Below are 14,545 nucleotides of genomic sequence, written 5' to 3'. Positions count from 1 at the left end.
TCAGGTTTCAAAACACTTCAACACAAGCAAGCAAAATTAAATGAGCTGTAATAAGTGGCAGCTCTGTTTTCTGTACTTGTGCAATTTAGTACTGCATCGCTTGAGAAAAAATGAGCGCGTTGCATTTCTCTCTTTTCGTGTTCCGTCCAGGGGAAGAAGACGTGTTTGATACCAGGCCGCTTTAGCACTTTCAAGGTAAATGCTTATTACGTCTGCTTTAATACTGAATACCGCTGACTAAAGGGGTACGGAAAACAAATCCCTCTTAAGAAGGTAGTTTTTTTTTGTTACATGTATCCAATCAGAATAAGTGTAATATTTGAGATTTAGAGTGAAAATCTTCGATGCGTTACGGTGTGTATGCATGTATAGTTGACTCATGATTACTTAAACTATCAGTTTGTTGAACCCGATCTATATTCTGAATCAAAAGTGACTTTTTTGATGCCATTCACAAAGCGTAACTCTATCCTAAATTATTTTACTCCTTGGCTAACTCAAACAAGTTTCAAATTAGAGATTTCACTGCAACTGTAATGGTTGAAGTTATTGGAGATGAAGGAGATGAAGTCTGATTTGTTGTAGCTATAATATACTGCTTGTCTTTTTCAAAGTCACTTGCAAATTTTTTCAGGCAGCCCATTCGTTGTTGGCAGTAAGGCTACCAAAACATTTTCAAACTAATCAATTTTTTCTCTTCTTGATTATGATTTGAAAAAGTATAACTTGAAAAAAATAAAACTTCTGGGTGGCTAATACGCTGCACTGATGAGTGCTCTCTTTGTATATGCTTGTATATTCAAATTTGCCTTCTGTTATTTGAATTGACTACCTGAGCTATGACCACTGGCTGACTGACAGATGGGCTGATTGTCTGCCCGATTGTCTGCTGGACTCTCCACCTGGCCAGTGGGCATGGTTATAACTAACTGAATTAGATTATGGCTGCAAAACACTTCAATACAGACATGCAAACATTAAACGCTTGACTGACTGACTTTCGGGTCCGTAGATCAAACAAACAACTAATCGATAAGTTAATTTTGCGTTCATTGATAAGCGTGCTTTTTTCCTTTGCCTCTGACAGTTACCAAGAGCCAAAAATATTGCCATTAGTATGGAGACCGCGAGGGCTAGAGAAAAACTAAAAAATTTCAAGGAAAAGGAGAAAAATAATTCTAGTAATCAATACATACTGTCTATGGTAACATCTTAGTCTTTAATTTCTTTTTCTTGGATTTAATGTTAACAATACTCAGTAGCTTTGTTGTCTGAACTTATCATTGTATGGTAACAAGGTATTGTTGAAGTAGAACATATTGCGCTATATCTGAGTGGGCGTGTAATTTCTTTTTCTTAGATCTAATGTTAACAATAATTAGAAACTTTGTTGTCCGAGCTAATCATTGTATACCTTGCACTGTATTTATCAGTCCATCTTCCTTTTGTCTTGTTTTGACCGTTTTTGGTTTGCTTGTTTGTTTCTTTTTGTAACATGTACATCTACCTGACACTTTTAGCCTGTTAATTTTAGCGTATTTCTAAAGACCATGATTGCTACACCGCAGTTCAATCAGATGGCTCAAGACGGAACACAACAATATCAGGGGTGTAGCCAGCCAGCCTAGAGTCCTGTACCTCTTAACTTTTATCACATCACTCGTGCAAATTTTGAAACAAAAATTGAACTTTCTTAGGGTATAAGCCCACGACAAGTCGAAAAGCTGGCTATGCTCCTAGTGTGATAAGATATTCTATTCTGCATGCTGATCTTTCCATCATTAATTACAATATAGCTGAGTAAATGTTTTGATTAGGAATGCCTCTGGTTTTAAAAGTAATGTGTAAGTTCATTTCCATGGAAATTGTTGGGTTTATTCGGAGTTTACTCTTAGTTTAGAGGGGATTTGATGTCCCTGAAGAACTTTCTTTTAGAGTTCCTAATATAGAAAAGAGCAAATAATGTGTTAATAATAGAACACTAAGGGGCTTGAATGAGAATTATCAGAGATTTATCTGTATAACAACAAATTAGATAGCCCATTTCTAGGTTTTGTTTAAACACGAAAAATCATCTGAAATTTGACAAGAAAAACTTTGACAAATGTATGGGTCGAACACGTCCACTTAATAGATATTTGATGATACGCTGGTAAACTAAATAGTTCATTTCTTAACATTTTAGAACTCATCCGCGAGCATTAGTCATATGGAGTTAAAGTGACGGTAGTTTTGGATTGCATATTATATCAAAGAACTTAGACTTGCGGTTAAGATTTCCACAGTTAGTAGACATTAGGCGGTACAACAATAGTCTGAATAGTTCGAACATTACCACAACTCGTCCAGCGAGTATTCAGAGTACGTGTCGAGTTGCTTAATTTCCTTAGTATCTCTAGTTGAAAAAAAAAGGTAAAAATGTCACACAAAAAAAGAGAAACAGTTACTGGATAAGACGTCACGCATTAGAGATTTAACAATATATTGAAAGACCTAAATAAGTAGCTCATTTCTATAATTTTTGTAACTCGTATGAGAACATAATGATGGTTAAAAGGTAGAGTGAACTCTATGTTCGTTATGTTACTACGTTCTTTATGAACGCAAATTCCTTAAAAAAAGAAATTAGAAAGATGTTGTGGTAACGAGTAACAAGTCAGATATAGGATATTAATTGGTACAACAACAATCTGATAGTTCATTTCCACAACAAGCTTGTGAGTGCTTTGCATGCAAACTGAGTTTAGAATTGTTAGGGGAAAATAAACAAGGTCAGGATTCGTTTGTTAGAGGTTTTTATAGAATGAAAATGATTTAAATAGGTCGTGTCTTAGAGTTTTTATAACTCGTTTGCGAGCATTAGTGACCTCTGTCAAGGCTGAGTAGTAGTGTTTTTAAGTCTAATTTTGTAGCCCATTTCTAGATTTTTTAACTCACAACGAGAATTCTAGTTCATTTTAGTATGTGGTATTCTTTTATATCTTTGTTAAAACGGGATCATCAACATGGCTTCTACAGATAGAAAAAAATGAATGTGTTAGTGGCTTTTTGAGGGAAGTCTCACAGAGATACGAACAAGGGGTTCAAGATCTACTGTAAAACGTTAACGAAGACTTCAATAAAATATCTTTAAGACCTTACTTATGAGTCCGTTCTCAGTTTACCCTATAAAGGTTTCTAATTCACGCTTCAGGTTCATCCACAATGTGGGTTATATGCCACAATGACCTGTAACAAGTAAACTGATACAAAATTGCTTTCTGTATCTCTCATAATGTTGAACTTTTTGTTTTTAATGAAATATTCAGTTTGAGTTTTTCCCAAAAAATGAGCTGTTTTCTTTTGACACCATAATGTATCTCCTTGACGCGACTCTCTTGAGGGTTTTTGGTTACCCCCCCCCCCCCCCCAATGTAAAATAAGGCGTAACAAATATGTATTTCCGGGAGGTTAGGAAACATATTTAAGCTTTTCATTTTCTATCCAAAGACTTCCACCAAGGGTGGGTGGGAGTGACGGTTAGTATTTAAAAAACACTCAGATATCAAATCTTTACTGCACTGTGATTGGTTTAGAAATCTCGCACCACCCTTTGTTCTGCCTTTTAGGATGTTGACTCTTCATGAATTTTTGTCCTTAGTGACTGCTTGTGATATTTCCTTCTTGTCAACCGCTGAGATAACTTAAGAAACTCAATAATTTGCCATTGCGGTTTAATTTACTAGGGGAATAGAATTTACACTCCAAATTTACATTTCCAGTGAAGGACTCGAAGGTGTAACATGTAGAGATACACAGCTAATTATGACCACACTTGAAAGAGACCTTCAGTTAAACCTGAGTAAATCGAGCCACAAACCTGAGTGAAACTAACTTAACTTAAATAACTTAACGTCTGTACAACTCACTAGAAGCAAACCGGAAAATCTTCCCTTCCATTCTACACTCTTCCTCATGCTACACAGCTAACCTTGCCTCTGGAAGCCTGACACAGTGAGGACGGGCATAAACTTGGGGTAAGTGAGAGAAAAATCTAATTAGAATGAAGGAAGGTGACATGCCTTCCCAGAACCTCGCCGATTTTTGCTCGCTCTCTTTTACTCTTCTCTCCTAATACCGCGAGCCTATCATCAGCTATGCCTTTAACGACAAAAAAAACAAACAAACAAAAAAAAGTTTTCTCACAAATTCAATTCACTCAGAACACATCTACATGAACTGGTCATTTTATAAAATGAAACATGGAGAAAAGGTAAATCAATAGAAGGCGTTCATACATATTAGCTTGTTAATGAATACTTCTGCAGTTAAACCACTTTTTACATATAATTACAAATACAACATTCTTTTGTAATATACTCGAACTTATATTATCTTCAAATTCACCGGTGTCTTCTGTAAAAACTCCATTGACGGGACAAGCTAAGCTTTCAACTCCACCTCTAGACAGAGATTTCAACATTTTAGTTCGCACCTTTGATATACGATTGTGGAACACCAGGGTACGCGTATCGTCGACTCTCAAGTGTTTTCATTCCTATCTGAAATTGCGTTAGTAAATCGTATTCTTCTCACTTTTTTCTTAAGCATGAAATCTTTAATAAACTGTGATTCGTCCAGAAATCTCGCGCCACCCTTTTTTTCCTACATGCGACTATGGAATACCAGGTTACGAGTTTGGTTCGTTAGCGCGTAGCGTCTACTACAACGCCTTTGCGCATTTACGGGTGGAACGGGGAAAGACAGAATGTGGCCGAGACTAGTTCAGAATCATTATATACCACTTCGATAAACAAATCATGGCCGGTGATAGAAATTGACTCCAATAGCACGAATGGTAATGTACACTGAAGAGGTTCGAATGGTGAGGACTGAGCCGCTCTCCTTGTTTCAGCCTATATGACGAGCACGTGATGTTCGTGTGATTTCTCAACCAGCATGCATTTCGTGCTGGTAGAGTTTCACAATTGGTTCAATTTAACGCACTATAAAGATGGAATTTTAGTCTGCACTGTTTACAATACAGCGTATACCCAAAGCAATGCAAATGACAGTAATTTCCTTTACAATTTCGAATTACATTTTCTCGGCTAAAGCAATACTTAACTAGATGAAACTTTACAAGATTACCAAGTTAAGTATAAATCAGAGCTGGAAAAAATATCCAGTATGGTTTCTAATTAAGCTGCCATAAGCCCGGGGTAAGTGTTTAATCGTCATAAAAAATAGTTCTTGTTGCGCTGGGGCTTGCAGGAGGGCGAGACGAACTTGTGGGTCTTCTTTTGTTTTTGACTTTAACCTTCCTCTTCGATAGCATCAGCGCCTAAAGAAAAAAATAAGTGAACTTATGATTAAATTTCTAGAAGTGTTCGATGGCAGTTTTGGTTCTTGCAAAATTTTCTTAATTCTCCAAAGAATTCTGAACCAAAGTCGTCCGGTTATAAACGTTTTATTGAATTCTTGGATGAAAATGTTGACAAAAAAAAAATAATAAAAAAGTTTCTCAGGTAAAAAGATAAAACTAAATTGATTTTTCGAAATGTTCTAGGTGCATTTTTAACACTGAGATATGCGAGTCCAATCACAAGCCTTTCATTTTCCCCAAACGGTAATCTTTTACAGCGTCGTTACACAGTTTTCTGTAAATACCTGTGTTAGTATGGGCCGTACAATCACATTTCCAGGAGGCTGCATCCAAGGTTCACCATCTATTTGTACGGGCATCTCTGATTTTAATTTGATGTTGATCTGTAATGAAGTAATAATAATTGTCATCAATTAAAAAAAAAGCATTGAAGCGGATGAATGAAGAGGGTAAATTTCTAAAGAAATTGTGGTTCTACGTCGGTGTGGGGGGGAGGGGAGGGGGGAAGGGAAGGGGTGGTATTACAAGATAGTTTCTTTTATCCACTGATTTTATAAAGTAAACATGCCGGGAAAAATGACGCTACGCCATTGGTGGGAACATAGTAACGTGAAAAAAAGAAATTACAAGAGAATAGTACGAGGATAATCAACTTATGGCTTCATTATGTTATTTACTGGATTACAACCAGACATCTATACCTGGGCTCCCTGTGCTAGCCGAATACCAGTCCTGATTCCACTTTGAATCTGACCCTTTTAATAAAGAATTCGTCTCAATTAAGAACTAAGGCACCATTTTTATTGCTAAATAAAAACGTTTCCTATGCAAATACTTAAAAAGAAAGGAAAAGGCAGGATACAAAAATTGTGGCAGTTAGTAGAAAAAAATACGCGGAGCAGATTGGAGAGAACAGTATGGTGCATATGCCTGTTGATGTTAGGGTGTGAAGGGTAAAGATGGTGGTGATTCTGACTCACTAGGTGCATTACTCCCTGAAGTCCAACCACCTCGACAAGACCGTCACAGTGACAAGCTGGGGAATGACCCTGCAAAAAGATTCAAGCATTTTCAATTGTGTTTGGAAAAGGAATCCAGGATTGCCTTTATTTCGTTTAACTTCGCTTTGCGATTGGTCAAGATGATTCAAGCCACTCTCTGAACCAATCACGGGCAAAACTAAAACCAACGGTGATTTGTTCATTTGCTACTTCCCGCGCTATTGGCGGTTTGGACAATTCTACTCTTCGCACTTATTGGCTTCTTTATAGTTAATGCGCTGAATCTTAGAGTCTTTTCCAGACCTCATCTTCTAGGGACAACATGTCATGGTTATTTTATCAGTTGTTTGGTGCTAAGAATATGAGCAGATATCACCACTAAATTCATGAAGTACTACATACATCTTCTTTGTCTGGTCCCCATGTATCTGTGCCTGCTCCCCAACTGGCCGGAAAACAAATTTTAAAAAAAAGTTAAAGCGCAAAATTTATACAAAAGAATAAAAGACTTTGCAAGTAATGAATTGATAATCGCAGGTCAACTGCTATCAAAGTAATCTCAGAAAAGAAGCCTTAAAAATTCAGACTTTGACTAGAATCGAACCCGGGCCTCCCACGTAATAGTTGGGGACTGCTGCGAAGCCTCGTGATGTGAGTAAGACAAATTTTAAAAGGTTGTTCGATCCCGTAAAGGAATCAGATCATAATTATATGAAACAAATAATGTTGACCTACACGAATCATACTTTCACCAGGCATAAAAACTGTGCAGCTTAAAATTACTTGTTGAAGCCGATGTGCAGCGATTTTCTTGCAATTAAATTGAAAATCTAACCACTGCAAAGTTAATTCGAATTAATTTGATTGACCTCAATTTCCAGCTTTTACTTACCTGCCTATGTTCAGAACTACAATTCCTTCTAGTGTTGGTAAGTCAAGTTTTTTGCCATCAGTCTGCAGCGAAAAGGAAGTAAATAAGATACTGGTCCCTAGAAAGTTAAAGAGGACAAAAGGCAAAGAAGCACCGCAAAACGCCAAAACAAAACGCTCAGGTGTGATTGGAGCATGAAATAAAAAAATGTGCAACTGATACGCATGCAATCATTAAGAGTTGAATACAAATGACAGACGATGATGATTTGGACCAACACTCGATGCTAAGAAAGTTAATTCTGATACAGGGGTTTCAATAACCTTTTTCCATTAGCAGCTGTCGATGGTAAAATAGGCGGCTGTGCCCGAAAAGAGGCAGTATGGTGAAACCCAAACATGAGCCCGCTTGCAGGGTAAACAAAAGGCAATTAGAGGTCTTATAGTCAGCAGTACACCCCTTTTATTGTGATCAGCCATTCAATACCATCGTTCTACAGATTAATCACCTCTATTTCGACCTCTTGAGTAAATGTCCGCGAGTAGCCTTTGACCATTTTCTTTATACCTGCTCTAAAGTAAACTCCTTTGTTATGAAGCCTGAAACAAAAAGAAACCAAAAAAAAAAGAGGGAATTAGAGATTCAACACAGTCGCACTAACAATAAATTGCAAAACACAAAGTCGGGGTTTTTTCAACCTATCCCTTTTCAAAAGAGCTTTCAACGGAGGTTAAAATTTATCCGGAGTTTGAGTACATTAAACACAGTAAAGATGAAACAACAGTACATCTCAGAAGACTATGGAACCTTTTTTACCATCCAATGGCTTTCGCAATCAACACTCTTTTTCTTCGATCGAAGGCACTACGACTAATTTTGTAACCTGTAAATTGAATCCTTTGTATTCTCACCTGCTATGGAATTTATCAGGTGCTTCCTCCCTCTGGAGATGAAAATCTAAACAAAACTCAGCTCCAATTCCGCTCCCAAAGTAATTATTCATGGTAAAAATACTAGAATTGTCTTCTCTTCCTCCCATCGAGCCAAGCGCACTGTCGTTAGTGTCCGCTGAATCAAACATGACTCACCATCTATCAAGAAACACTTCGTGTGCCTGATCAACGGCCATGAGAAGCGATACAGGACTCTCGCCACCAGAGTAACCACCTCCCCAATGGAGAACACGAGAGAGATCATTACCTGTAAGTTGAGAATCTCGTTCAATCTCCCACTCATTTTCTAGCTACTATGGAAATCACGAGAGAGATGAATACATATAAGCTGGGAATCTCATTCAATTTGCCACTAATTCTCTTGTTACTATAGAAATCACGAGAGAGATTCATTCATATGAGAGTCTCGTTCAATTTCCCACCCATTTTCTTTTCACTTTGCTATACCACCCGAACGGCAGCTTTTCAAAATACGCTACAATCGTAACTTGAAAATGCTCATATAATTACCGTATAGAGTTCCAGACTTTCAGTAATCAATACTACTTGATTTACTTTCAAATACTACGAACTTTTCAGGCCTAAAAAGGGAAAATCTGCATGACTTTCCAGGGTCTTTATCGCCTAGAAAACACGAATGACTAAGTCATGATTAGTTTCAGATTTCCATCCCACTGACCAAGTTTGTTGAACGAGTCTTGAAATCTATGACATATCGCAGAAAAACAAAACGTACAAAGGTACTTTTGACTCTGGAAATAAATTTGCTCTAAATCGTGGGGAACACGAATACTTTGGAAAAAATCCACTTACCAATGCCAAGAGGAAGAACTGCTGATGCAGGTAGCTTACACTTCATCTCTTGAACAACATCATCCAAACATGACAGCATCCAGCCAACTGTGCCATCACCACCACAGATCAAGACACGAAAATCAGAAATAAATCTGAAAGCATAAACTCTGAAACAAAGATACAAATCGATTCATATTTTAGATATTCAGCGATTTAAAGACGATGGGACAAAGCTGACAGAAGAAGACAAGGCTTAGAGTTTTAAGTATAGAATAGCTGTAAATGATAAATTTGGGAAGCAACCTATACGACAAATATAAATCGCTCTTCTGCAGGACTACGTCATATAAGGAAAACTAACCCCCATGCCTTTTTTGGACTAAAAATTTTACATCAATCTTTACCACTTCCTTGCTTGTTCCATCTTGAAAGCGAGGCTTGGGGGAGACATTGGGTTATCTCATGTAAATATGGGTATCGCCCTTTAAAGGGTGCAATCTGCACTGGAAGGATTCTGCACCCACCCATATCTGCACTATGGTTTGATTAGCTCGGCCTCGGTCAATTCTCGTGGACACAAGAGTCTAAGGAAATATTTCTTTCTAAGTAAACAACTTCCGTGTAACCTCAACAAGTTCGGTTGGGAATTCGTCTCGATATGGAGGGGGAGTGAGTTTACCATACCCTGATAATGGGCCTCCCTTTAAGAGGCTGTACACTTGATTAGGGTTGAGCAGTCTCTGGAAAGCTGTGAACATGTCTGCCCCCTGACCGCCACCACTTTTGGAGTTTACCAGTACTAGAAAGGGTTGGCTTCCAGGGGGGAACAGTCCAGGCTATAGGGAATAACAAAAAAATCAAAATAGGCATAACTCCTTAACTGTAGGAAGAGAATACCGATATGCAAGAAACAGAAATCTTAATTCCAGTCAGTCTTTTTCAGTTCATCTGTTTTTTAAAGTACTTCTAGGAAATGCTCTACAGAAAGAACACAGAATTCGCTTTATACTTCCCATGGGCACTGCCAGTGATATAATAATGTGTCTTAATTATTAGATACATGAACTGAGCTCTAGGATTACTAGTAACTCACCACAACTTGAAAACACACTTTTCACCTCACAAAATTCCATGGCTACAAAACAATTACAAGAAAATAAATGAGAACAGCCAAAAGCCTCCCTTTGAGTATTTCAATGTGTAAAATATTAGGTCGCCAAGGTGTCGTCAATCTTGTTACCAGGGTCACTGTCACTCTTAAATAGCTGAATGGACATGGCAGTTGGTCAGGGAAACGAGGACTCAGGAAACGTACATTAGCCCCTCGTAAAACAAAGATACTTGTTTAGAAGCATCTAAAAACACACAAAACAGAACTTACTTTCTCCTAGAATGTTGCCAATCAAAATTTTGTATTTGCTTGTGTCAAGGCCAACTGGGAGACTACCAATGCAAATGCATAAACTGCCCAAGGGTTCTATGTTTTGCCTCAGGTAGAATCTTGTGAGTTTCATTTTCCTTACAGACTTCTGCAAAGAAAAGAAGTACATTAACTTTTATAAGGAGTCTAACACCACCAGATGAATATAAGATCTATTATTTATCATTGAAAATCACCTTGCAGTTATCAAAGGAAGTTAATAACAAAATGGGCGCAAAGACATGAAACTATGGAAAGCAAAGTTGTCACCATCTTACCACCATACATTCAATGGCTATAACTAAAAAATAAGAAAAGTGGAAGGTAAAAAGGCAGAGGAGCCCCTCACCCAGATAATTAACCCTTTACACCCAAAGATCAGTGTGAATATTCTTCATGCTGTTTTCTGTACATTTCCTACGGTGCTGACATGGAGATTTTGCTTAACAATCAAGAGCTCTGTTATTTGTTGATCATTATTTAATTCTCATGACCTTAATGTTTGATTCAGGGGTGATACTGTTAGGAGAAATTAGATGTTGGTCAGTCTAAGGGGTAAAAGGGTCAAACTATTATACTGTTTAATGCTACATAACTACATCTACTGTTGACTTACTATGTGAGAGGTTGATGATTCTCTGTTGGCTTCTGTCCTTCAAATGACAACCAATAAGTTTTCCAAATGTACTTCCTATTAGTTTTTATTTACAAAATTATATTACATTGATGAGTAGCACAGTCACATAGCCATTTGCTGTAACATAGTTCAAAAATAACTATTTTTTTATTTTTTCACTTTTTATCACTTTTTGACTTTAATTTGATCAAAATGTACATTGTAATCAATATCTGTAAATATTTTTATTATTTTGCATTAATAACACTAATTTTGGTATTACCCACAATCCCTTGTGGGCGTGGCACATTTTTGGTTTTTCATAAAATCTTAAGAAAATCAATGTAAAAATGAAAAAAAAAGAGGTTTTGTAATCATTAGTTCACATTGAAGCAATGATTTCCTCATTTTCTTTTAAAGGGAGTTTGTAAATAGACTTTCGTCCTCTCTTTCTGACTGGTAGGTCACCGCAAATGTGACGGACAGTAGCAGCATGTACAAACGCTTTCCGTTTTTCGTCAATTGTGAAGGTCATGTCATGAATGTTCTCCCTTATGTAAAAGTGCCCCTTAAGAACTCTGTCTCCTCTGTAATAATGACACTGATAGTCATCTGTGACATGACTGTCAAGTTCTTCAACTCCATCAGAAGTGACCTGAAGGAGATAGAAGTCGTAAAAAGGATCATCTTCAGCGGCTATCGCAACTGTACTTCCCTTGCTGGCCAGGTCAGCTATGTAGGGAGCAGTATCATGGTCTAAAATTGGTGCTTCAGTTGCCTGTCGAGTGGTTGCCACATCACCCTCTCTGGTTAGCTCCACCAGCTTCCATTCATCAAGCCACGCCTTGTTAGTGCAATTCTCCTCATCATTCACAATGCAACTGATGCAGTAACATGAGCAAATCATACTGCCTGTTGCTTTTGTCATAAACTACTAACGGCTTTTGACAATGCTTTGGACAATTTCCGCCTTCTTTCGGGGTGTGGAAGGGAGTGTCTTCTTGACTTTATCTATAGCACGTTTTTTCGACGTCCGGTTTACGAAACCTGGAGAATCCACGCTATTATTAAATTCTTGTGCTTCTGTTCGCTTCTTTTCACGGTATTTTCTAACTCTTTCTCTTATTTGCTGCCTTGTCTTTTCTCTTTTTTCTTGTGCTGCGATACGGGAAGCTTTTCTGTGCTCCGTTGCTTTTTGTTGGCGTTTGTTTTTTTCGGCAATGCTTCGTGTGTGCGGCCGAATTGATTTCTCGGCTTGCAATTTCTTTCGCCGTTCTTTAACTTGAGCAATCTTTTTTGCCTTGTTTTGTTGATAATAGGCCTTGTCCCTTTCTCTTTTTGCCGCTGCTATTCTTTCTTGCGCCGCCTTCTTTCGCGAAATACCTGAATTTAGATTGGACTCTTTTGTTTCCATCTGCTGCGGTTGAATTCCCTCAGTGTTGAAAATCGCGTAAAACATTTCACTGTTATCCAATAATCTGCCCCTGCAAACTCTGTATGGACTCCCATGTTATTGTCTGTGTAAACAAACCATGTGCTTTCAAAGAGAAGCTTCTTGCGCTTAAATTACTGGTAGTATTTCTTTGTGATCGATCGGGTGCTAATTTCTGCAATTTTGAATTTGGATTTTATCTTTCTTCGAAGAAAAAAAAGCGCGCATTTATAAAGTCTGTGAAATTGGTATTATTTGAGGGAAATTCACGAAATTTGTCGCGATAATCTACCCGCGCGGATTTTGTTATGCAGTCGAGAAAATTAGAAGCTTAAGTTTTTAAACTTTGCGTACGTACGGTACGTACGGGAGGAGTTTGGGTGAACTTTATGGCAAAATATGTTATGCTGAAAAAAAATCCATATTCGTTTGTTCGCCAAAAGTGGCTAAGCTAAAGCTTGTTGTTGGAATATCGATTAAACTGTTGATATGTATTGTGTATGCCAGTTGATAACACTTCTGTGGTAAATGTGAACGAGATTAGTCCTTCGCGGGCGAAAGACACTAAAATATCACGCGATATTTTTTTTTTGTCCTTTTATCGCGGTATTTGTTTCATCGATATTCAAAATAATATTTTTCAAGCGCTCCTCATGGAGAAAAAGTGGAAAATTAAATAACTATGAACATTTTTGCTTTTTTGTTCAAATACATGCACACTACATAATAGTCTGGGCTATTTGAGAAGGAGTGTCACGACAGGTGGTCTAAAGTGATGCTAGAAATTAATAATTTGTTACAAATCTCGTCTCCTGGCAGCAGTGATTTGGTTAACATCATGGCTTTGACATTCTAGTTTATATGAAATATAATTTGTAAGGACTTAAAAGCATAGATCTTATTAGAAATCTGTAGACTGTTCTTCAATAGATGGGTGCAACTGGTTCACATGTGATTCATACAATGTAACTCATACAATGTAACAATGAATCATATTCATACATGTACCAATCCAATAAGCACAAGATTTTAATTGTAATATATATTAGAGAAAAAGTATGATTTGTGCATTTCTGAAGAGTAGTTCAAATACCTGACTGTGTATATATTGTTGAATTAAAACAAACAAAATGGAGTTGAGAAGGGAAAATCCTAGTCTCATTAAAACATTCACTAGAATATATTTGATATTTGGGAAGTTTACTTAACCCTTTAACTCCCAAGATCTGATTGTTAATTCTCCCCTGTAGCTGCTACACATTTCCTTATAAATTAGTTATGAGAACTTGATGCTAGATCAAGATAGCAGCTTCTACCTGATAAGTTTGAATATTCTCATTACCTGTTTGCTGAAGAATGTATGGAAATTGTAGGGAGAAGTTTTGTGTTAATCACTTCTGGGAGTTAAAGGGTTAATTGAACTTGGACGACCAAAACATTTCAGAATGTCACAAGCAGCCATTAATCATTAAATGCAAAAGTAGTTTGTATGATTTTTGATTTTTAAGTCATTTTTCAACTCTCTTTGTATGTCCTCAGTCACACATCATTTAGAATAAGAAATTTCCAATGAGTTGGAAAATGCTAATATTTTCTTTGTAATGGCAATTTGATAAAATAATGATGACATTTCAACCAAGTTTAAAGTTTTTTGAAATATTTAGAACTTAGCATTTTTTGTTTGTCTTTAATTCTGAAAACATGCAATACGTAAATCCTGTGTTACAATCTATAACTTATTTTATTGAGCATGAGTCATTGACCAGTCATGATTGAGATATCTGTTGGATATGTGGTAATAGCCAAATAGGGAAAAAATTTCTTTTAAATTTAACAGTTATAACACGGAATGGGAATGGTCAAGAAGCCTTTCCTTTTCGTTCCCTTTGCAAGATTTCTGCACAGCCCCATTCTTCATTATGCAGATAGTTTTTGGATAAAGAAAATAATGGCAGAAACAATATTTTGCCTTTAGGACTACAACTTTGATTTGTTTTAGAATAGTATGGGGCTATAAAGAAATCTTTCTGCTAATCGGGATATTAATATCATTCTACGTTACTGAATAAGCAGCAAATCCTAACATTTTCTT

General features: G+C 37.0%; 1 protein-coding gene, 1 long non-coding RNA gene and 1 pseudogene across 2 annotated transcripts; all 3 read right to left on the bottom strand.

Moving 5' to 3' along the window:
- Positions 1–4,188: 4,188 nt before the first annotated feature.
- LOC136280624 (uncharacterized) lies at positions 4,189–5,745 on the bottom strand. Its single transcript, XR_010717421.1, has 2 exons — positions 5,650–5,745; positions 4,189–5,323 (listed from the first exon to the last, which is right to left on the bottom strand). It is a non-coding gene; the product is annotated as an uncharacterized lncRNA (long non-coding RNA).
- Positions 5,746–6,060: 315 nt separating this feature from the next.
- On the bottom strand, positions 6,061–10,262 carry LOC136276891 (diacylglycerol kinase theta-like; annotated as a pseudogene).
- Positions 10,263–11,255: 993 nt separating this feature from the next.
- Positions 11,256–12,516, bottom strand: LOC136280528 (uncharacterized). Its single transcript, XM_066165870.1, is given in 1 exon segment — positions 11,256–12,516. A coding segment is annotated over 1 exon segment (1,077 nt). The 5' UTR covers positions 12,481–12,516; the 3' UTR covers positions 11,256–11,403.
- Positions 12,517–14,545: the final 2,029 nt, after the last annotated feature.

The sequence above is a fragment of the Pocillopora verrucosa genome, chromosome 4 (genome assembly GCF_036669915.1).
Source record: "Pocillopora verrucosa isolate sample1 chromosome 4, ASM3666991v2, whole genome shotgun sequence".
Lineage (NCBI taxonomy): Eukaryota > Metazoa > Cnidaria > Anthozoa > Scleractinia > Pocilloporidae > Pocillopora > Pocillopora verrucosa.
This window is presented reverse-complemented; position numbering and strand designations above follow the sequence as displayed.